The following is a 24,572-nucleotide window of genomic DNA, read 5'->3' on the forward strand; positions in this document are numbered from 1 at the left end:
ACTCAGCCATCTCTCCAGCCCCCATTACAAACACATAACCTGTAATCAGTTTTAAATTAAGGTCACTTCGTCAGGGAATCAACATCAAAACAGATCCAAGAGCCAGTGCCACTAAAGAGGAAAAGTGCTGGCTATCAAGAAAAGAAGGGGAGCCCCACAGGGCAGAAAGCATGAGCAACTGACACTTAGCTTCGACACAGGAGGAGTTTTGCTATTCCCGCTTAAGCAGGTTGTATACAGAAGAGGGAAGCCGCAAGAGTCAAAATGGTTAAGCTGCTTGGCAGGGCTGGAGGCTGATCTGGATGAGGCTTGGCTCTTAATCACTGCAGTGGGTTGGACGTGGTCCCAGCCTGGATCATCTTAATGGATGGAACCATGGCTTGTACCCTCAAGAGCCAGCACAAGACCTGGCAGAGGGGTAGTTAATGGCAGTGTGACAGGCTGGCATGGCAGGGACTGAAGTCGTAACAATGAAGAATGGAGCCCTATCTGCATCAAGGCTGATGAGGATACAAACACACCGTGGCCAAGCAAGAAATGGAATGAAAGCATAGCTGGCTAGGAAAAAGAGAGAGAATTCTAAAGTTTCAAAGTTGTGTGCTGTGAAACATGGGTCCAAGCGTTTCTCTCTGGAGTAAAAACTTCAGCTCACATCATCTCCCTATGTTGCTATTTTCTCGGGTCCTTGGTTAGTCCTTGGCACCGTTGCATAGCCCAGTGTCCACTGCAGGAAAGGCCTCAGCAAACAAGCATCATATGTGTGACTACAACACTCAGGGCAGGCAGAAGCTGCCCTTTAAACCTTCAGGTTGAGGTTGAGCTCCCTGGCCTTAGTGACATCCTCTGTAATATATAAGTGCTAATTGTTTTTATTCCAGAAGTCCAAATAAGGCAATAGGGAAACTTAAATACCATTCCAACTCACGAGCCCAGGGACTGGCATTTATACGTTGAAAATATGGTAGCACGATGATTTTACTTGCTTGGCTGTTCACTCTGATGCCCATATCAAATAGAAATGTCTCATTCCAAAGATATCACAACACTCCTGCATGGTCTATTGCCAAGCTGATATGCAACTTGGCTGAATTGATCCCTTCTTATAGTGGCTTAACTCTTTGAAGATAAGACACCTTAATTCCCATCCTTCCTCAACCATCTCTATCTCTTTTCCACTGCCTTTTTCAGCTAGGAGAGAGAGAGAGAGAGAGAGAGAGAGAGAGAGAGAGAGAGAGAGAGAGAGAGAGAGAGAGAGATTGAGAGAGAGTCCTGGCGCCTCACCAAACTTAGCAGGAAGTTATGCATGAGGATTTCACAGGACACTTGGTGCTCAAGTGAGACAGGTCCTGAATTAATCCTGAAGGCTAGGCAGTGACCCCAGGGAACCTAGAGTCATGAAAGTATCAATCACTGGCTATCATGAACTAACAGGCAAGCAATAGTCTGTTCCACTGAAGGCCTGTGTGGCACCATTAGTCATGGAATGACTGAGATCAACCTTTGGGAACATGCATGGTAGTCAGAAGCTGGCATCCGGTGCCTCACATGAGACTGAGATCCCTACATGAGTCAGGAATGATGCAATGGTCGAAGAGTTGGTTGACGCCAGCCAGTGCTTAGCAAACCAGGGCCATGTTGAAATGTCAGTGGCTAAGGGACTGAGTCCTTGTTAGGATCCTATAAAACATCAAAGGGGCATTAAAGAAAAAAAATGCTGGCTTCAGGGACTACAGAATACACAAAGGATTATGTTGTCCCTTTCTGAAGTTCAATTGTCATCCGGGTACTCCCACTGTTTCCACAGTAGTTTTGTTTTGTCCACCTGTCTGCATACATGCTGAACCACAGAAGGGGCTTATTGTGACCATTTTCTATGCTCGATAATAAAAATCTAAGAGGGCAATATCAATCAGGACACAATGAAGCCTCATGCCGGACATCTGCTGTGACAGCCCTTGACCACCCAAGCAGAGCTCTTGGCATTTAGTACCAGGTAGAAGGTCTAAGGCTGGATGGACCTTTTTGGCAAGCCGAGACACTGATGCCTCTAGGAAGCCCTAAGAAGTTTAAATTGGGCTAAATAATAGTTTAAGCCTGTTTCTCCCTCAGGCCTGTATAGGAAACATGGGTGACTTGGTTGCCATTGCCTCTGCAGTGGTTATTTAAAACTCAAGGAGTCTACCTGTTAATTCTGCAAGATCCTCACTTCATAATAAGAGCATCAGAGACTTGGAGTATCAAAAATGGGGCAATTTGTTTCCCAAATTTGCAAAGTTGAGTGTCAATGTAAAGAAAAGACAAAGAGAAGGTTGGTGTGCTGACCTGGCAGGAAATATCCCTAACCTTGTCTCCTAGCTTCCTGGGTTGGCTAGATCTTCAGGGAAGTAGAACCTTCCCGATGTCCAGTGTTGTCCCTTCCCAGGATTCTCCACTCTACTGGTTCAAAACGTAAAAAGAATTACCTAATGTGCACTCTAGGGCTCAGGATTCCCTCCTTTTCTGATAGTGAGCTCAGGCACATGGTGACTGACTGTAACTTTTTAACCCTAGGATGAGCTGAGGGTACCTAGACAAGCAGCTGCCAGCTAGGGAAGGCAGGGACCTAGTGCCCCCTGCTTATCTGTGATTCTCTGAACTCTGAATGCACTTCATACTAAAATACTAAAAATAGATCATGATTTATTTCTTACAACACCGATCTAGCAAAGAAACATTCCCTGACTCTTTTCCACACGTCAGGGACAAAGATTGTTTTATCTCATTTAACAAGCAGGAGAACCAGGTGAGGCATGGTTTAGTACTTTCTGTCCTTTGATGGCAAAATGAAAGTTCAGAGAGCTGACATGCTCTACTCAAGACTACAGGGTGAATAAGTGGCTGAGCCAGGAATTGAACCTGGGTCTTGAAAGTCCAGAGCAGAGATATTTAATATCTACTTTCTATCAGTCTGGAGTTGCTATGGAGTTGGAGTGCCACACCCAAGGTTTCATGTGCTGAAATTGGATGGCAATTGTGACCTCTTAAGTTGGAAAGTGGGGCTTGGAAAGATGTCCCAGTGGTTAAAAGGCACACACCGATCTTGCAAAAGACCGGGTTTAGTTCCTAGCACCAGCATGCAAGCTCACAATCATCTACACACACACACACACACACACACACACACACACACACACACACACTACACAACACACACATTTTTTTTAATTTTCTAAAAGAAAGTGATTTTTACTATGGTATTTAAAAAGTGAGAGTCTTTGAGAACCGGTTGGGATGGGACAAAGAAATGAGGATGGATCCCCATGACTGGATTCTGCTTTCTTTATAAAATGAGGGACAGTGGTCAGAAAGGCAGACATGCACGTGGGCCCTCCCTGTCTCTGACTGTGCAATGACCTTCTTACTCTCAGAACTATGATAGGGAAGTCATCACCGGATCCATCCTCTAAATCTTTCCCTTCCAGAATCAGGAACCAAAACAAATATATTTTTTTCTTTATAAAGTATCTTGTCTCCATTATTTCATTGTGGAAACAAAAATGAAGCCATATAAGAGTTAACACAGAGTTTTCACAATCACTTAAGAGTACAATAAAACCCATGACACCCAAAAGCGATCTTGGCTGCCTGTGTCCCAGTCACCGGCAATGCAGGGAAAGGATACAGAAAGACCTGTTCCCCAAGTTTGAGGGCATCCATCCTGACTCCTCCAAAGTCTGGAACTTTTCTACACTCACGTTTTTCTCTGCCAACCTTAGAGCAGTAGTGTTTTCTGGAAGCCACAAAAATCAATGACAGGCAGGAAATTTCTTTGTGAATAGGATTGCTGGTTGATCTCTGCCAGGTGCCCTCAGAAGTCCTCAGGTTTCAAGAAGAGGCTGAAGAGGGCACTTGCAAGGTATCTGTGGACAGCAGAGGACCACAGAGTGGACAGCAGAGGACCACAGGGTGGACAGCAAGACCACTACATGAGGTGAAACTGGAGACATTGCCCCCTCAGAGCATCAAGGAATCATTTTTTTTACTCTGCTTAGCAATTACCTCAGTTATGGGAGATTTCAACATTCAGCCTCAACACCAATACCTCAGATGGCTATGGCCTGTCCTTGTGTCCATCTGCTAGTGCCTGGAATGACTAAAATGACAAGAGATTTTCTGTTTAACTTGTGGCTAACTTGTTTGCTACCTTCCCAACAACAGTGCAGTAAACCCCATGATGTGAAGAAAAGAACATGATAAACCCTACTGCCTCAGACATGCAGTGTAATCCCTCCCTCTTCGAAGAACATATTTGAAGCTGACACTCAATGACCACAGTCAAGTGGAAACATTACAGCTGGCATCCAATTCTGAAGGTGAAGGGAGGAGCAGGAATGGAGCCACCAGATGAAACCAGAGCTACAGGCAGGAGACATGTCTGGCAAGGACTGACAGTGAGTGAGATGTCTGAGCCTTGGGTAGCATTGTGGGATGCTCTAGGACCCTTGGCTGAAAACTGGCAGCCCATGATAGTCCCATCCTCCAGCTTACCACTTTTATCTAACACCAGTTGTACCACAACCCCATGAATGGAAGGCTTCCCCTCAGGTAATTTAGGTTTTAGTCCATGGAACTAGATACATGTTCTTGTTGATGTCTCAGACACTGCCTAGTCCAGACATTTTCAAACAGTACTCCAAAAGTGCCTCGGTAGCCATGCTCAAATCATCCCAGGGTACTTCTGTCTCCTCAACAGACAGACGATACAGAATTAGAGTGTAAGATATCACTAAAATAGTGCTTCATGTGTCTGCTCCTAAAAATCTCTGAAATAATTTATAAACATTGTCAAAAACCATGTTGCTCATGGTTACATATAGAGTATGTTATTTCCAGTTTGTATAAACTTGATATTTTCATTCTAAGAGGCAATTTTGAGTATAACATTAAAATTCTAATTGTGCTGCATACTATCTACTGCTTATGATTTATTCTGAAGTTTTCTATTTCATACATTACATGACTTGAGAAGAATCCCAGGTTGCATTGCTTGCCCAGGGCAAAAACAGCCCACAGGCTAAGGACTTGAACATGTTAAGTGTCTTCCAGGTCATGGTTATGTTCAGTCTAAGGATCTGAGATACTGACTGTCTGACCTGGGACTCACTATGTAGCACAGGCTAGCCTGCTAAGGACCCATCTAAGCTAGCCACTAAAAGGAAAATGGTTTATTATCTTCTACAGTCTGCATCTGCAGTGCCTCCAAAAGGCTGGTAAGGTAAAGGTTTGGCTACAATCTTGTAGAGTCTTTAAGCAATGAGACCCATTAGGAGTTCCTTAGATCACTGAGGGATCACCCTCAAAGGGTACTGCGATACTCTTCTCTTCCTACCTTTTACTTCTAAAATATGATGTACTGCCTCACCAAGAGTAAAAACAGTGGGACCAATAAGCACTGCCAGTGCACTGTAACTTATGGTGAGTCAATCTATAGAATTGTTACACTAATGGCCAGCTGACCAACACATTTTTTCTCCATAAATTAGACTTTATGACCACCAGTGGTAAGGAATCACGAGTAAGAGAGAGGAGCCCAAGCCAGGTCTAGAGGCTGAACAGGTCTAGTCCTGTTATGTCTTAACTAGACTCAAGTTCAGGTGTGTGTGTGTGTTTAAAGTTTATCTTTCTATGTAAATTACAGATTATATGAATGACTGTGTAATAGTGGTATAAATGTTAAGGTATTAGTCAACTGTTTTCTGGTCACATTTAAGTCTTTTCTACAGAAAAAACATGTTTGATACTATAAATAGGGCCAAGAGCCCAAGGCTGAGGAGATCACAGGCCCCAGGTTGAACCCACTCCCAAGACTCTGCTAAACATAGAATCAATCTGCCCTCAAATTTTGTATCTTTAGGACTTCATCAGAGAAGTTTCTTTGTGGTGGACAATGGTTAACATAGAAACTCACCCTGGTTAAAAATGCAAAAAAATAAGTGTTAATGGAGTGCTCAATCACAAATGCATTCATCACAGATGAGTAGAGAGTGCAAAGATTGTAGAAGCCAGAGGTGGGGGAGGAACAAAGCAAAACCATGTTTTCTAGACGTGATGAGACTGCTACACACAGGAGCTCATAGCAGCTGAAACTACCAGCACAAAACAAGCACAAAATCAAGCCAGTCAACAATGTAGCATAGCCCAGGGACAGGCTCACAAGCCATTATTCCTAATAAGCAGACATTGACAGTGGATGGCTCCTAGGAGAAAGATAGTTTTCTTCAAGAGTGTAGCCCCTGGCATGTGGACCATACTCCCATAGGTGTCCCTACATCCATGAAAGTATGGGTATCATGACTTGGAGTATGTGGGTTATTTTAATAATAATAATAATAATAATAATAATAATAATAATAATAATAATAGTGAGGATAGGAAATTGGGAGCAGGTGAGAGGTGGGAAGGTAGATCTGAGAGGATCTATGGGAACAAGTGGTAGGGTAGTAAATACAATCAGAATACGTTACATGGACTTCTCAAAGAATTGATAAAAAATATTACATTTTTAAAAGTATAGCACCTCAAACATTTGTTTACAAGAAACTGCTGCTCAGTGGTAAGAAGGAAATCATACATGGTCACAAAGCCAGGAGGTAGAAGGTCAAGGTCATAATCCAACTTGAAAATCAAAACCCAAGTTCTTAACAAGTTAAGATTGAGAAGTTACAAGAAGCAACCTGTGGAAACTTAGGAGAGTGACACAGTGACCAGTTCCTTGGCTGAAGACTCCCCATCATCGCCGGGCACAGCCCTGTCGGTAAGTCCTTATTCAGGCAGGAACCCCTTTGTGGAACAATGAGTCGTCATGTCTTGGCCCTCAGTACATATTCAGTGCTTGAACCATAGCAGAAAACAGAACCAAGACTGATGATTTTAGCCTCTACACTGACGTGCTGTCTCAGAGTTTCAGGGTTTATTATCACCATGGACATGAAGCAGACAAAACATGTGCTTACATCTGATGATCTGTGGTGCTCTGAATGAGAGTGAACCCTCTACCTTCATATATTTAAAGGTTTGGTTCCCAGTTGATGCACTTGCTTAGGATAGATTAGAGACATGGTCTTGTGGCAGAAGCTTGTCACTAGAGATTTCAAAAGCCTGTACCAGGCTCCCTCTCCCTTTATTTCTGTCTCCCTGTGTTTGTCTCTCTGTCTTCCTTTCCCTGTCTTCCTCTGCCTGCTGCTTACAGATAAATGTAAGCTGTCAGAAACCGCTCCAGCACTATGCTGACCTGCCTTCACTATGCTCTCTACCACGATGGTCAGGGACTGGCTCTCTGAAACCATAAGCAAGTCCCCAGTTAAATGCATTCTTCTATAAGTTACCTTTGTCATGGTGCTTCTTCACAGAAATTGAATCGTACTTAAGACAGGACCCTAGACTAATATTTCAAGGACTTCCTGCCACCATCCTTCTCCTTCCCCTCAGCAGATAGGGCTGGGTTCTAGTCACATGTTACAGAAACCCAAAGTATGAATCTACCACTACAGTGTGTACTTTTTTCATTAGTTTAAAAAATCCCAGTAAAAGCAATGTAACAGGAAGAAACGTTCGTTTGCTCTCGGTCTGAACTATGGTCTATCCTGGCAGGGCGTGCACAGAATTAGGAGAGTTACAGCAGCTGCTCACACCACAGCCATGCTCAGGAAGCAGAGAGAAATAGGTGATCAACTTGCTTTATCTTTCCTGCTTGGTCAGAATATCAATCACTGGATAGTGCCAGCCACATTCAGAGTGAGGTTTCCTTCTTCAGTTCAACATTTCTACAAAGATTCTTACCGACACTGCCAGAGGTGTGTTTCCAAGATGATCCTAGCTCTAATTAAGTTGCAGTGATCATCTCAACCTGGACTCCCATCATCTGGAACACAAATCCACTTTGTTCCTCACAATAGTCCTCGGGGATCAAGCAGAAAGACCTCTTCCCATTTTACAGACAGGAAAGCCGAGGCATTGTGAAACTATATTATTTACCCAAGGTCTTGAAGCTAATGAGTAAGAATGCCTAGATCATCTCCTCCCGCTCCTGACACCCACATCTTTCATCTGTCTAGTGCTCTTTAACACAATAGAGACAGGCTTTAGTTGTTTTTTGTTTGTTTGTTTTTCTTTTTTGGGTTTTTGTTTTGTTTTGAGACTGGGTCTCACTTTAACTTAAGCTGGACTCACCATGTAGTCCAGGCTGGATTGGAGGAACTTTGCAGGGGAACCCCATCAAACATTGGGATCAACATCCCATTATAACCCCATCTTCTAATAATCTCCCCTCGTTCCCCTCAAACTTCCTCCCCTTCCTGGCTCCTGCACTTGCCTGGTTCCCATTGATCCCCACAAACTCCCTTAGCCAGCATTTCCTAGGACACATCTGAATGCTCACCCTTCTTGGTTCCCCAGAAGGGACACACCTTGGTGATTTCCACCTCAGACACGTCTGTCAGAGTTAAGAGAAATGGGGAAATAATGAGAAAGGGAACCTGTGGGGGCAGTAGCTGCTTTGCAGTCCCCCATCCCCTGAGATGCGGACTCTGAGAGAGAGAGAAATATTTTCTGCTTCTGCAAACAACCCAGGCCCATAGAGAGACTTCTTTTACATACACTTTGCAGGGAAGACTTAAGTAAGTCTTGACGACTCTTTCCCTGGAGACTGGACTAAAAGTATTGTTTAGAAATCTAATATATGGTTTATTTACTCAATTTGTGCTGAGCTCCACAGTTCCTTCAGGCCAGCCTCACTCACCCATTACTCTATTAATGCTCCATTACTGAAATTAGTGCTGTAATTGAAGGGGGGAGGGCGGAGGAAGGGGGCACTCCTTAAAGGCACAGGTCCTGGCTAATCACATCAGGAAAAGGGGCATGGGGAAGTGGTGTGGGGGACACACGAGCATTCCAAACGTTCTGTCCTGGCCCTTGGAAGCTAGGCACTGGAGAGGGGACTGATGGTTGTGCTGCCCAATCAGAGTGATTCAGGGACATCACCAAGTCTTTCACAGCCCACCACACTAGTGTTACACCTTTTCCAGTCCCAGACTGGTGACCAAGATAGCCAATGCCAAGGCCTGCAGCTTCACCTCTGCCCTTGGTGGTTTCAGACACACAGTATCAGCCTCCATACTTGGCAAACGAAGAGATAAATGCTGTTCGTCTTTCCTGGCTACCCTCATTGCAATGTGCAAGGGTGCCATCACATCTCCTCTTTGGCTTGCCATAGTCCAGTCAACTCTCCTGCACAACCCCTGTACCTTCAGCCAGCAAGCCCTCATCTTCTAAAAACCATTCCTTGGGCACTCTCTTGTCACCATCTCCATGGTTCTTTCATGTGTTGTGTCTCTCCTGACAAGTAATCCTGCACTGGCACTCCTGTGCTCCCAGCACGTCACTTCCTCTTATAAACGGATTATATTATTTTATGAGCTTGGTCAGCATGGCATGCTCTAGCCTGCAATGCCCACTGGGTTCTCGGTTCTTAGGCATCCTAGTTGCGCTCTCTCTCTCTCTCTCTCTCTCTCTCTCTCTCTCTCTCTCTCTCTCTCTCTCTCTCTCTCGCCTAATGGCCTGATTGTCCTAAAGGTTTCCAACCGTTTACCAGACCTCACAGCAGCACTGGAAATTGCCAACCCTCCTATTTCTGGAGTGAACATCTCCTCCTTGTCTCCACAAAATATATCCTTCAGCTTCTTTTTCCACTTCTCTCTGACAGACATTGTCTTTCCATTGCTGTAAATTTAATATTACTGTAAATTTAATATTTAATAATTATAGCAATTCTATTGCTGTAAATTTAATATTTAAAATACAAATAATCCAAGCCTGGATTATTGTCTTTTAAAGTCACAAGAACTTTAGAGAACACAATACAATGCACAAACACATATGTACAACCAATCCACAGATGCTGTGAAATCTATGTTCCTGGTAGCAGCTTTTGCTTGTTTCCTCAAGAATGCAGAGGTTCCTACTCTTAAAACCATGGGTATTGGAGCAACTTCCACATCCAGCCTGCACCCTATTGGCAATTCTGTCTTTTCAGCTGTCTAAGGAGTATTCCATAAGCACACCAAAGATGGCCTCCTCTTTACCTGTCTACTTCTGTTTGTGACCTGGCAACCTCAGAGTTGGAGTTTTTTAACATCTGTTTAACCTTAGAGCCAATTTTATGTAGCACAGGATAATTAAGCATTTTAAAGTGTTAAAACATAAAAAACCCACATCACCTTTGCTTAATTTTCCATGGTTCGACACCCCAGTCAGAGCCGAGAGTCGATGTGATGGCCTCTGTGCAAAATTGAAGAAAGATGACAGGATTCAACACCACTTACCCTCCAAGTGCAACTTACATGGGGCTCACCCTGATCTCCCCCAAGAAGCCTGGATTATTTTAAGTGTGTGCAGGTGAAATACTCTTAGCAGCTCGATTATCTTTACCCTTTGGTCCAGCTGAAGCCAGAGCAAGAGGTGCTAAAATCTAGCTGAAAAGCTAGTCCCAGGACACTTCTAGACAAATCAGAGTTAGAAGGACAAGAAATCCCTCCAGGTTGCTCTCAGGAGGCTGAATGGCAGATTGAAGCTACTGGAGAAGCAACTGCCCTTCAGAAAACCTTCTGGGTCTGGGAACAACTGTGGTCACATCTCCTTGGGGCAAAGTGACACTTCTTATTGTCACAAGGATGATCCTGCTAATGATTTTCTAAACAGAAACCTTCTAAGTGATCCTCTCTGCTCTCCAGTGAGAGCAAACTCCTAGGATGGTGCAGGGATGTGGTAAGCAAGAACCGAATGGATTGTACTGAGCTACTGCATACAAGTGGTAAGATAAATTCTCCGTGCAGTGTGGACTCCAATAACTGGCATCTGACTAGCTACAATATGACCAATGGACCTCCATACTGTAACCCTAGAAATCAAGGTAGGATAATCAGTCCAGTACAAATAGAGTCTAAATGCTTCATCTTAATAGATGTATTTCACAGCATATAAAATATAAGCTTTAGAGTTTCACAAATCGCTCTGTGGATGGGACAGACTATTCAACTGATGTGACTATCAGTTTCTCTGTCATCAAAGGGCTAGCTAACTAACTAATATACTTTAGAAAGCTTTCTATTCCTTATCTTGGCTAGTTCTTGGGTTTAAATAACTGAGAAGACTCAACTGATTAAAGTAACATGAATTTCAGACCAAAAAATGACATTTAATCCAGTGTTTCCCTATAATACACGAAGATACCAGAGCCCCAGACCTAATCAAGAACTTTATATCAAGATACAAGACTTTTCAGAATCAAACCTCGATTTCCTGACTCCCAGATCCACGGTCCTTCTTGTTCACTATTCTCACGAACCTCAGCTATTCACACAAATGCCGTGGGCATTTTCTCTAGACTAGGACAGGTGCCATGTCCTCCCAACAGAAGGCAATGGCGTTCTGACATCATAAGAAATGACCCTTTAAAGTCTATTTTTACAGCAACATCTTCCTGTGTATTCTGGTAGAAGAAACAAGCTGGGTAAAGTTCTAAAGGCTGCACTGTAGCCAAATCTGAAGATGTGACTGAGAGCTTCGTGGGCTTTTACCAGCTTGTGGTATATGTTCGAGAGGTCAAGCATGCTCACGGTTAAACAGTGGCGATGCCCTGCAAAGATAAAAAGATAATTGGGAATAACTTATGCTATTCTAAGAGAATGAAATCTCTCTCTCTCTCTCTCAGATGTTAAGGTTAGTGCAAACATTGTAGGTGGCATGAATAGCAAGTGAAAAAAACAAACAAAAAACAAACAAACAAATAAAGCAGTATGTAAGAATGAGCTGTTTGGGTTAGGCCAAGGAAGTTCCTCAGCTATTCAATGTCACATAAATCTTAACCTTCACTGGGAGATTTGAGAGCTAAGATCAGCCTCCATGTGAGGTCCTGAGGTTCCATGTCTACATAGTCAAGACTAATCACTTTACTACAACCCCCTCATGGCCACCACGGCATTGTCAACTCATGGTCACAGAAGACGGTGAAAGAACCAACCTTGGTCCAATCATGAAATGAATCATGAACTGTGGCTCCATACAATGAAACCTAGCGCCTGATCTACAAAGCGACTGCTTCACCTACCAGAGGGACTACTGTGCAGCTGCAGACCAGTGAATTCTGGAGACCAGATGCCTAGACTACAGAAGGACCAGGGAAAACCTTCTAGGAGGCAATCAGAGCCTTTAAACCAATCAAGAGACTCTTTTGGTGGAAGTGAAGGGGGCTAAGGAAGAGTTTCATATTTACTGGTTTTATTGACCTAAAATCATAGTACCACAAGACAAATTAAAAAGAAATAACTTGGGGTTGGGGATTTAGCTCAGTGATAGAGCGCTTGCCTAGGAAGCTCAAGGCCCTGGGTTCGGTCCCCAGCTCCAAAAAAAAAAAAAAAAACTTTGAAAGAAAACATATATATCTTACCTGAAAAACTCTGACTGGATATGGAGCATAAGAGTATTGGATTTAGCCAAATATTTTAAAAAACATATATTGGTATAATATTTTTATTTTTAATCTGCTTATTTCGGTCACCAAACTACTCCCTTTGTTGGGAATTCTGTAGCATTACTAATGAACACTATATACCTTAGCCCTGGTTTTCTTATTACAGGTCACATTTATTGTTCTGTGAAATATAATTTGCTAGTTTTTCAGTGTTTAAGCCAGTATCCTGACAGAGAAGTTTCTCCAGTTTGTTACCTGTACTCCAGGCTGGCAATCCACCATCTATCACCAGCTTAACATTTTGAGTGCTCTCTTCATGTTTGGGAAGGCTTTGCTTCAGCTTCCTCACGTCATTACTGGGACAATTCCCTGCAGTATCTACTCTTTTCTTTCCTGTCCTCAACTGGATTAAATTTTTCCTCTGTATTTAGAATCACTTTGCTTTTTTTTTTTTTTCAGGTAGACACTTTGACACAATGGCCGCCTCACAGACTATTCTGCTGATTTTGGAGCTTCCTGTTCCTATCTCATAAAAGGCATACTGACCCCTTCATACTCTATACATTAAGAAGGTTTCTCCTTGGAGTCTTTCTCTGATTACGTAATGGCTCAAAAACCAGGAACCAACAGGTAAAGTCTTCGTTCCACAGAATTCATATTATCCTTTTCATGGCCATTTTAATCTATTAGGAGATCTCTATTCAACCCTGAACTTTGTAGAAGTCCTCATTGTGGCACTTCTGGAGTTAGTGCTACTATTCTAAGATTTGGAGTTGACAATCAGTCACTCATGGGAATCAATACCCACCCTTTGTCTTGGCTTTGATGCTGTCAGGCTTAAGGTTTGGAGTTCCCTTTCCCCAGTCTCAGGCTCTCCGAACATGGGTGGTGGTGGGGTATCCTCTTGTTTTCAGCTTAAGGGCATGAAGGATTACACCCGGAAATGGAAATTTCTGGTTTCTTTGGAAACTCAATTGTGTCACGTAATGTTTTTTGGAAGCTGTCTTGTGTCTGTTTTGCTGGAGCTGATGCTTGAGAGGGCGCATGATGTTTAGAAAGAATTTAAATAAAACCCCATAGACAGTGAGAGGATGTCCTTGCATTGCTACACCTTGCAATGCTCTTCTGGTCTTCACTAGCCTTGCCATGCTTTGTGAGTCTTTGCTGGTCTTCACTTTATAGAGAGAAATGCACAAAAGAACTCCTTGTGGCAATCCATCTGATTCTTGCTGCTTCCATTGACTTGTGCCAATTCACTGGAGCACTGCAGTTTTGGCTGGATCAAGCCATTGCTACTAATTCGTGTTTTGTGTTTGCTATTAGACTGGACTACTGATATCTTGACAATGAAGATTGGAACTACCCCCCAAAACCTACTTCTACACAGATCTACAACCCCATTGTCCTATAAACCATCTTTCTCCCCTACCTTTTGTCAGTGGACTAGAAGGGAGGTTAAAGTGTCTAAGAACCCTAAATAAAATAGGGTTTGAAAAAATCTTAGTCTACAGTACCTTTTATCCATAAGTCCACCTGCGTCTGATGCTAATCTTTATGCACAGAATAAGCCCAGATGAAGCGGTCTGTCTCCATTCCCTCTGCGCTCTTGGGAACATGGCCTCTGAATAGAGCAGATGAAGATGTTCTGAAGAAAGGCACGTAACAAGTGTTTGTCAGGGACCAGCCTGGGTCCAGCGGAAACTCCAGAAGCTCTAGAGATTCAGAGGATGGTGAGAACTGCTTCTTTCTGTAATCCTTGCCCTTGAGACTTGGGGATGGGGCCATTTGTAAGATGGTGCTGAGTTGGTCTTCTCTCTTGGAGCTTTAGCTGCTGGTCTTGTGATTGGTAACAGATCTCCCAGAATTAAACATGTTCCTTTTCTATTTTTTTTGTTACTCGCTTTTTTTGTTCGTAGTTTTCTCAGATTCACACTGTAATTTTTTATTGGGGGCTTCAGGGATTGAGGGGGCATGGCAAGAACCTTTAGATCAAAGTCCTAACTTCTCTTGTACCAATCTGGCCCCAGTCTCTTCATGGGCATCCAAAGGCATGAGAAGGTCCCTGAATCCAAGACAATGCCTCCTCCCTGCCCTTCCCTGGTTGTTGCAATCTTCTTTGCAGTCTTTTGTAATGCCTGGGTGTTAATTAATGTTTGGTTTAGGGAAGCTCTTAGTTCAGTTCAGAGAAAATAGACACAGGTAAATCAGCAAGGAGAGGGTGCCCGCCAGCCAGTTTTGGATCAGTAACCATCCAGGGAGAGAAAAGGCTCCATGAACTGGGTAAAGATGAACTTTTAGTGCCTATGGGAGTAACACCAGTCTAGAAGACGAGATGCTCACCAAGGCTAAGAACAAGAGCCATGTTGAACCAAAAAGTGAATTCTAAAGATGTAGGCAGGGACTCAGCAAACAACCAAGAAAGACGTCCTTCTGAGGACTGGTAGCAGCGGTACAAGGCCACCATCCCTTAAGTATAAAGGACAGAGGAGAAAGGTTGGTTACAGAATAATCAGTTTGTTATCAGTCAAAAGCTGCTTTACCTTCATTAAAAATATGAGCAAAGCTAAACGATGTGGTTCATATTATGAGTCCGTGCTTTTGGTGGCTAAGTGGCATCTATTAATTTGATGAGAATTAATTAAGCATTGATTGAGGAATAAGCTAAGTATTTGAGACTGCTGGAGTAGAGGAGTCTGAGGGAAGTACATTCTGGAACCTCTGCTAGGGATGCCTGTGAACAAACGCCAAGTATGCAGCCCTGCTCACGGAGGGGGCAATTATATGTCCTTGTTTGGCTCAGGGCTGAAGCCCAGCCTGGATGGAAGGCAGTTGGCTTCAGCCCAACATTACTGCATGCCTGCCCTCTGGGGCCCCACTTCTAGCAGGTCACCGGATCTGTGTTGCCACCTAGGAACATTTGAGAGAGCTGTGAGCTTCAGAGGGCGAGGCGCTGGCTGGGGCGGGGGTTGGGGGCAGAGAAGGCCAGCCAGGCAGGGTGGCTGGAGAGTTTTGACAGCCTAGAGAAGAGCCCCTGGGATCCCATTCTTGCAGACGTGAGCCCCCCAAGCAGGCGCCGGGTGGATAAGCCTGTAGACAGCCCGGCCAGGCCGGCCTGTGACGCTTGCCAGCACCTGCAGATAGCAGGGAAATAATTGGCACATGTTTAAAAAAAAATTAAAAACCTCTTGGATGTGAGTATTTTCTAACAGCATCTGGCGGGAGTGCCTGGAAGGAATTTAATCAGCGAGAGTTGTTTAAAGCGGTCTGCGCACTCGGCCCCAGCGAGGCTCCTAATGAACTCGGTATCATGTGCCACCCCTGCCTGCTGAGGACATTCAATTTGTTAATTCTGCAGCTGGTGAGAGAGGTCAGATAGGAAAGTGACGATTGTTTTCTGACGTCCCAACCCCTGCTCACATCTTTCTAATTAATCCTTTTAGGAGACATGGGAAGATTAAGAAAGAGAAAAGGTGAGGGAAACAAGCAGGAGAGAATTTGATGGAAAGTCAGCAGCGCTGCCTTCCTGGATGGACCTGGTGAGCTGGGGGCGGGGAGAGAACAGAGCGCTGGCTGGAAGGCTGCTAGCTGTTCTCCCACACAAAGAGAAAACAAATGCTCTGAGGAGATAGCCCTCTGATACTCTCCCATCGCGGCTGTTTTAAACAGAAAGGGAGGGGACATGGTCTCCATCATGGTCTGGGGCAGAACTTCAGGCATCATTGAAGTTTGAGGTCTGCCAAGCAGTGAGAGCCCAGGCAGAGAGAGACCCGTGCAACCTGCACTGAAGGGCCTCTGCCACCCGAGTTTTAGAATACCAATTTGGAAGGCAGTGGCCCCAGTTTCTCCAGCCCTGCAGTCCTGCATCTCTTGCCTTCTGTTCTGCCTTTTAGAGCTATTTTCCCTTCTCCTGGACCTATTGATTGCCAAAGTCTCAAAACTGTGATCCTCAGACATAAGTCACCCTGCTGAGGGGTAGCCTAGGCATGGGGGGTCAGGGGGGGCGGGGAGTGAGGGAGTAGCCTAGGCAGCCTAACACTAACTCTCCTCTTAGATATCCTTGTCACTATGCCCCTCAAATTGTCTTGATGGTTTTCACTTCTGGTTCAGAAACAGCCCTGCTCTGTACTGGACAATCCATAAGAGGCACTGGCATGGAGCATGCGTGTCAACCTGCGTCCCCACGAAGCCTCACACCCTTCAGTACGTCCACTAACGATGAGTTAGACATATTCACCATTCAAATGTTCCCTAGTCCACCGTCGATGTGACTGCCCCTGTGCTTGATGATTCAGAAAGTGTCAGACCTCAGGGTGCTCAATTTGAGGATGAAGGCTCTGGGAAGGTCTCTCCCCGTTCTTGAAAGACTAACGACCAGAAAACAGAGAATCTCTTTTGGAATAAAGGATAGCAGGGGCAGCAGCTTGAATTCAGGATCACCAGGCATGAAATCTGCTAGTTACCAAGTCCAAGGTACCAAGGTCAGGGGTGGGAAGTCTAGAAGTGCGGGGGCAGGAGTAGGGAGTGCAGGGGTGGGAGTCACGGGCTGCAGAGGTGGGAGTAGGGGAGTCCATTGTCCAAAGAGCACAGCTTGGAAGAGAACAAGAGGCTAGCCACCCAGAGAAATGTTACTTTGATTTAAGAAGGCAAAGAAGTAGCAAGTGTTCTTTAATCTGAGTGTTTTAAGGGGGGAAAAAAGAGACACAATGTGTGTTCTCCATCCTAATAATAAGACTCTGATCCTTTGGACTGCAAAAATTGTCCCTTAACCACCATGGAGGCCACTCTATCCAGAGCGCTCTTCATGACTGATGCCCAGTTTCCAGTCTTACACAGAAATGGGAACCCACAAAGTTATCTCCTATAAATCCCAGCACTTTCCCAGGGGCAGACACAGGGTGGGAAAGAATCCTGGGTGATTTGTGTATAGGAACCACAGAGTCTCTTTTTCTCATCTGTCTTTACATTTAAGCTCTGTTTCCTCCACCCCATCTTCCTAACTGTAGCCAATTCTGCCATAAGCTGCTATGAAATATGAAAGGAAGCATGGATTTCATAATCTGTTCACTTTCCTGCAAAAATCCCCAAGCTATAGAGATCCCAAAGACCTGAGAATTGAACTGGAATGTGAGTGCAGAGAAAAATCGGTCATGTCCATGAGGCATCCTACTCAGCACATTTTAAAGGCTTTCCTATTATTACTACAGCATAGACCGATCCACAACCTCAGGTTGTGTCAGAGTAATTGTCTGAGCAATGTGTTCCCTTGAGTACTGTTGACCCAGCATCCAAAAAACTGGCATGGGGATAGGAATGTCAACTGAAACTAAGAATGGATTAGTAACAATCACACCCCAAACAGCCTCTGCTAGAGAGAGAGATTTGCCAGGACAACATTGTTCACTGTAATGGTCTTAGTTTGAATTTATCGCCCACTCATGTGACTGTGGACCAATCATTTGACTCCCCTAAGCCCAGTTTTCTCCCTAGTAAATTGAAGCTGCCCTTTTCAGTCTTGTGAATACCACAGTCCATAAAAGGTTCAAACATTAACTAGGAGACATTAAGCAAAGGTTTTCTGGAGAGATAGATGACTGAGACAGAGGACACATGACTATCCTATCACAAGCTCTCCGCTTGTGTAGGAAGTGTCAAATGTCTCAAAGTGTTATTGAAATACATTCTCAACTGTAGCACCTGCTGTAAGAGGTTGGCACCTTGGAATACTGTCTAAGCCTCTGTGAACTCTTAGAACTTCTGAACTGGGGTCTCTGTGTTGCCTATGCAACAGGGAGAGAAGAGGTGAGGGCTAGTCACCTCATTATCGAGTATAAGGGCAACACATTCGCCCATTCATTAGCACCCACTTGTGTCTGCCAGAAGAAGGTCAATCAGCTGCCATTTACCTGGGGGTCCCAACACAAGAGGTGACCCAAGAGACAGAGACTGTGCTCCACAGTGGAGAGAGAAAATGTAGACTTTCCAGCCTCGGAACCTTCCCCGGAGATACAAAGATCTGATTCTCAGAGGCCCTGCTAGGGAAGTGGAAAGAAACTGGCAAGTCATTGGAAGACTTAGCCATACTGAAGTTGCTTTCGAGGGCAATGGCAGGTCACTGAAATAGCAGGGAGCAAGCCTACCCAATCTAGCAAGAGCAAGTTTGGGGAAAGCCTGCTATCTAGATATATATGTGTAAGCAAATGCATGTGAAATCTCCCAAGATTGAATACTCAGAGGCTGATTATTACTTTCACACTTCTGAAACACTGTGTAGGTCAAACAAAGCATGCTCAGTGGATCACACTGGTCCCCAGACTGTCAGCTATAATACACATAAGTAAATAGGTGGTAGGGTCAGTCCTAACAGATCCTGTGTGATTGACGTGAAGCTGTGTTTTACGCATATAAATTTACCTCTGCAGGCTTGCAAAATCCACTGCCTTGCCTAGAGCAAGGCAATGGGTCCTGTAGACCACATTAACTGCATCATCTCATACACAGTAGCGATATGGGGTGTACATCGTGTAAAATCCATCACCGCATGTACTATGGACTATGGTTCTATACACCAAGTGCAATTCCTTGCTTCACATGTAGTTTTGCACACTGGATGAAATTCAATGCTTTGTACATAATAAGCCGCTGGGTCACCACTTCCTAGATAGTCATAATGACACTATGGCATGAAAATCTTTTTCATATATTTAGACTTTACCATTTTGTCACTTGCTAAAAATACCTACCAGGAAATGAAACTGTAATTATATTTGATTAAATTTATGCTTCAAAAGGGCTGTGTCATATGTCAGGTACAGCCTGAATTTGTTGCAGGAAGGCTTTGCTGAATACTTAGTAAGCTTTTCGACATTCCCAACCCTCTTGTAATGAGCCTGGACTCATGTGACTGGAAATAGTGGATGAGCTATGAACAGAAATGGCATGTGCCTAAGATACCCAAGACAGGACTCTCTGCCATGCTCTTTCTGCCTATGAAGGCAGTAATGGAAGCTGTGTGTTGAGATAATGCCATACCCATGAATGCTAGATGGAGAAAAGCCACAATAGTCACCCTCACAGTTGCTCACATAAATAAGACAAAACCAACATAGCCCAGCTTTTCTAGATTTAGGCACACCATTTTATGGGAAGATCAGCAGTGAACATTGGCATAATTTACCTTATCTCTATAACTTTTGATACATTCATTAAAAACGCCCGAGAGGTCTCTTGTTCATGTTTCACTTAATCTTAATTTCTGATATGAAATAAAATTGAATATCTACTAAATGTATTAGCTGTAGTTCCTATCTAGAGAAATATCATCTGCCATTTGATATGTAGTACTGATGAGTTTTGATATTTTATCTTCTAAAGAATAATATTTTATTATCCCTTTGAGAAGTTCATGCAATCTATTTTGATCATATTCAATCCCCTTTCTTATCTCCTTCTCTATCTGCCTCCCAGCACGGATTAGGTGTCCGTTGCCCATCTACTCTTTGGAGTGGGGCCTACCCTGCAGTGTGATCAACCAACCAGAGGTCATATCATTAGAGAAAATGGATTTTCCCTCTCCTAGCAGTAATCACATGCCAAGTAGCTCCTCAACTGGTAATGGGATCTTGTGTTCGTCTCCCCCACATCCATGCTAAGGTTTTTGTCTGTCCTGAGTTTGCTTAAGTCTTGTGTAGCTGTCATAATCACTGCATATTCACAGGAGCAACTGCTCTGCTGTGACTGGAAAACGCTGTTCCCTTGAAGTTATTCAGCACCTCAGGTCCTCAGAGTCTCTCTTTTTTTGTTTGTTTGTTTGTTTGTTTTTCTTTATTAACTTGAGTGTTTCTTATTTACATTTTGATTGTTATTCCCTTTCCTGGTTTCCGGGCCAACATCCCCCTAACCCCTACCACTCCCCTTCTATATGGGTGTTCCCCTTCTCATCCTCCCCCATTACCACCCTCCCCCCAACAATCACGTTCACTGGGGGTTCAGTCTTGGCAGGACCAAGGGCTTCCCCTTCCACTGTTGCTCTTACTAGGATATTCATTGCTACCTATGAGGTTGGAGCCCAGGGTCAGTCCATGTATAGTCTTTGGGTAGTGGCTTAGTCCCTGGAAGCTCTGGTTGCTTGACATTGTTGTTCATAAGGGGTCTCAAGCCCCTTCAAGCTCTTCCAGTCCTTTCTCTGATTCCTTCAACAGGGGTCCCGTTCTCAGTTCAGTGGTTTGCAGCTGGCATTCGCCTATGTATTTGCTGTATTCTGGCTGTGTCTCTCAGGAGAGATCTACATCCGGTTCCTGTCATCCTGCACTTCTTTGCTTCATCCATCTTGTCTAATTGGGTGGCTGTACATGTATGGGCCACAAGTGGGGGAGGTTCAGAATGGGTGTTCCTTCTGCCTCTGTTTTAATCTTTGCCTCCCTATTTTACTCCCTCTTCCTTAAAGATCCCTGTGCCTTTCAGGAAGGGGTATGATTTGTTTATCCCCTTTCGGAATGAATGCTCTGTAGTCTTTGATTCTCTACATGTTGAGCAGCTGAGGGTCTCTGTGTAAATTGTCATCTAAGGTAAGAAGCTTCTCTAACAAGGGTCAAGAGAGATGCTGTTCTGTGGGTGTAACAATAAGTCAGCAGGAGTCCATTTCGCAGAACAATAGCATTAGTTTCTCCCCTAGGGCTGGTACTTATCTTGCCATAGATTCTTGGCCGAGTTAACAGTGCCAGGAATAGGTTTCACCATCTCATGGAGTGAGCTTTAGATTCTCAGAAAATAGCTGGTGACTCCTAACACATTATCAGAAGAGAAAAGCAATGACCATTCATACCCAACGTGAACCCTGCAAACTGCAATAATGACTGCCCTGGCAAGGAATTTTTTAATATAATTATTTACTTTACTTTTGCCTACTGTGGTAGGCATTGAACACAAGACCTCTTGTACACCAAGCCCTGAATTACAACCCCAACCCATATTTTCTTACTTTTAAACTTCAAGGGGATCTTTTGTATGAAAAGGAGATTAAACTCTTGTCAATGAAATGGAAAAACTTTTTTGACTTTGCATTTTATTATGTTCATCGTTTTAACAGCAGTTAAAACTTTTTGCATAAAGTCAGTGGTGTTTTTCATCTGGGATTTCTTTTTACTTTTCAACTTTAAAATCTATTCTTTCAGTAATTCTTAAAGTATTTAATTAACATTTTCTCAACTCTTTGATTTGGACTTTTTTTCTGGTTTATAATAAAACTGTGTGTTTAACAGTAACTTTAAAACAGGCCTTGCTTCACATCTTAGGTCATATTATGATACATTCTAAAAGATTGAAAGCATACAGAGTAATTTGTTCAATCATAGTGAAAGTTAAAATGAAACAGCAGAAGAAAAACTGAAACATTCACAAATCTGAGAGATTTTAAATTACTCCTCAACAACCAATAGGGGGAAGACAAAATCCTAAGGGAAAGACATTTCTTGTAACAAAGGAAAATGAAACACAAAAGCACTGCCAATTGGGAAACATGTATCTGCAAGGAAGACAGAGAGGCAAGAGAGACAGCTCAGCAGTTAAGAGCACTGGCTGCTCTTACAAACCTCCTGGACTCTATCCTCAGCACCCACATGGGGGTTCACAACCATCCTAACTCCAGATCTTGGGATCTGACACCCTCTTCTGGCCTCCTCAGGCATACACATGGTGCACAGACATACATGCAAACAAACCATCCCGTATGCATTAAATATGATTTGTAAAATGACTTCGTTTGTTTTTTAAAATAATGTGTGTACCACACTCACCTCTTCCCTTGCTTTCTTCTGAACCCTCCCACAAACTCCTCCTTGCTCTTCTGTCAAATTCATGGCCTCTTTTCTCAATAATTGCTATAACACACATGCATCCATATATATTCCTAAGTACATAAGTACAACTTGGTCAGTCTGTATAATGTTACTTGTTTTATGTTTTCTGAGCTGACCATTTGGTATTGGATAATCAGCTAATGTGCTCTTCTCAGGAGAAGAAGACTGTCTCTCCCACACTCCGCAGTCCTTAGTTGCCTTAGTTCTTTCTGTAGGGTTGAGGCCTCATGGGCTTCCTCACAACCACACACATTACCATGTCTGTTGGTATAGTCCTTGTTCACTTATGGCTAGGCAGCGTTGTTGTTGAGACCTTATGGCTGTAGCTTCTGCCATTTCTCAGAGATACATACTTGCAGCAAACTCCCTGATCCCCTGACCTTAAATCTGTCTGTCTGTCTCCACATCTTCAGTGATCTTTGAGCCCCAGGTTCAGGAATTATGTTGTAGAGGTATCTGTTGGGACTATGTTCCATAACTTTGCATTTTGATTAGTAGTGATTTTCCATAATGGTCTCTGCTTGTTGCAAAAAGAAATTTCCTTGATGAGAGATGAAGACTACATTTTTCTGTGGGTATAAGACAAATATTTAGACTGCAGTGTGATTATGCCAGTTTAGTAAAACAGCGGCAACTGTAGGCTTTCCTCCAAGATCCATGACCTCACAAAATGGAGAAGGGGGAGAGGAGGATAAACACAGAAGGAAGGAGAAGGTAAAACAACAGTAAAGATGTCTGAAAATGATGAGAAATCATACTATTATTAATTACCTAAAAATGGCACACATAAAGTATACCATGTGGGTATATAACACATAAGTCAATATATAATACACATAAGTCAATATAATATATTTTAATGAAAATTTCCCATCTAAAATTACAATGCTTCTTCCAAAACCCAAAGTTCATTTAAAAAAAATTAGGCATGAGAAGCCCTCTTTTGACTGGTTGGTCAGGAGAGACTTCTAAACCATTACAGGCTAATACTATTGCCCATAGTGGCTCCTCAGAGGTGCAAGCAAAGTCCTTATTATTAGATACGATGTACTTCAGGCACAGGGGTCAGAGACCCCCTAAGTTAGAACTGACCTGAGAGCCTCCTTCCTGAGGACTAGTGTTGATGATATCAGAAGGTGCCCTAAGAGTGTGGTAATGGCACGCATGCCCCGGAAGTAACCAACTGCTCTCTAAGTGGACCTAAGGCCCACTCAGCAAGAAGGAAAGCATGCCTGAAGGTTTTTTTTTAAGTTTTGAATACCTTTGAAAGAAAGAGTGCTAGGGGCAACAGCTAGCATTACAATGTGTTACGGGGCTTCTAGCATCCATGACACCCAGAGTTGGATCCCGAGTTACACAAAAGGAGTAAGAGGAAGTAACAGATGACAAGGATCTCAAAGCAGAAGCCTAACTGAATGGAGTAAAGAACCAGAAAAATGAAACTTAGAAGAAAAAAGAGAAAAAGAGGAGGAAGAGGAGGAGGAAGAGGAGGAAGAAGAAGAGGAGGAGGTAGAGGGGGAGAAGAGGAAAAGGAAGAGGAAGAGGAAAAGAAAAAGAACAAATCTATCAAAAGCTAGCAGCAGGAGAAAATCACAATTAAAGAGCTGAGAATTATATAGGGAGCCATGGGCTATACTACAGACTGGCCCGGCAAGCACAAGTTGATTTTGATATGTTTAAGTTTTTAAATGGACACAACACTGGGGGTGGGTGGGAAAGGGAGATGGATCTGGAAAGAGTTAGGAGACGAATATGAACAAAACATGTTGTTTGACCATAAAATTATCAAAGAACTGAAAAAAAACCTTTAAAAAAAACCCCACAAGTCTAGCATTGTACAGTTCCGTGGGTCAGAAAATGGAACTGCAGCAAAATAGGCTAAACTCTGGTATTAGGAGGTTTATGTCCTTCAGGAGGCCCCAGGTGAAAATATGGGTCCTCACTTTTGCTTTAAGGCTGCCTGCTTCCCTGGGCCGATGTTTCCTTCCTCTACCTTCAAAGCTAACAGTGCAGCACATTCAAATAAATTTCCCTGGCTTTCTCCAGTACTCTCTTCTTGTCACACTGAGCCCATGCAGATAATCCAGAGTCATCTATATCTCAAAGTCCCTTCATCATGCCTACAACATCCACTTGACTTTGCAGCAAAACATAGACACAGGTTCATCATTGGGGGTTATTACTGTACCGCACTCAGGTTTCCAGTCACCACA

General features: G+C 43.5%; 1 protein-coding gene across 1 annotated transcript in view; it reads left to right on the top strand.

The window, feature by feature from the left end:
- Positions 1-16,865, top strand: part of LOC148003996 (uncharacterized) — a gene marked incomplete at its 5' end in the record, with an annotated part of 20,811 nt that extends 3,946 nt beyond the window's left edge. The window contains one exon of the mRNA XM_087564317.1: positions 16,758-16,865. Coding sequence (XP_087420443.1) covers positions 16,758-16,865 — 108 coding nt within the window. The remainder of the gene's footprint in view (positions 1-16,757) is intronic.
- Positions 16,866-24,572: the final 7,707 nt, after the last annotated feature.

Source organism: Rattus norvegicus, chromosome 8, assembly GCF_021556685.1.
Source record: "Rattus norvegicus strain SHRSP/BbbUtx chromosome 8, alternate assembly SHRSP_T2T, whole genome shotgun sequence".
Classification (NCBI taxonomy): domain Eukaryota; kingdom Metazoa; phylum Chordata; class Mammalia; order Rodentia; family Muridae; genus Rattus; species Rattus norvegicus.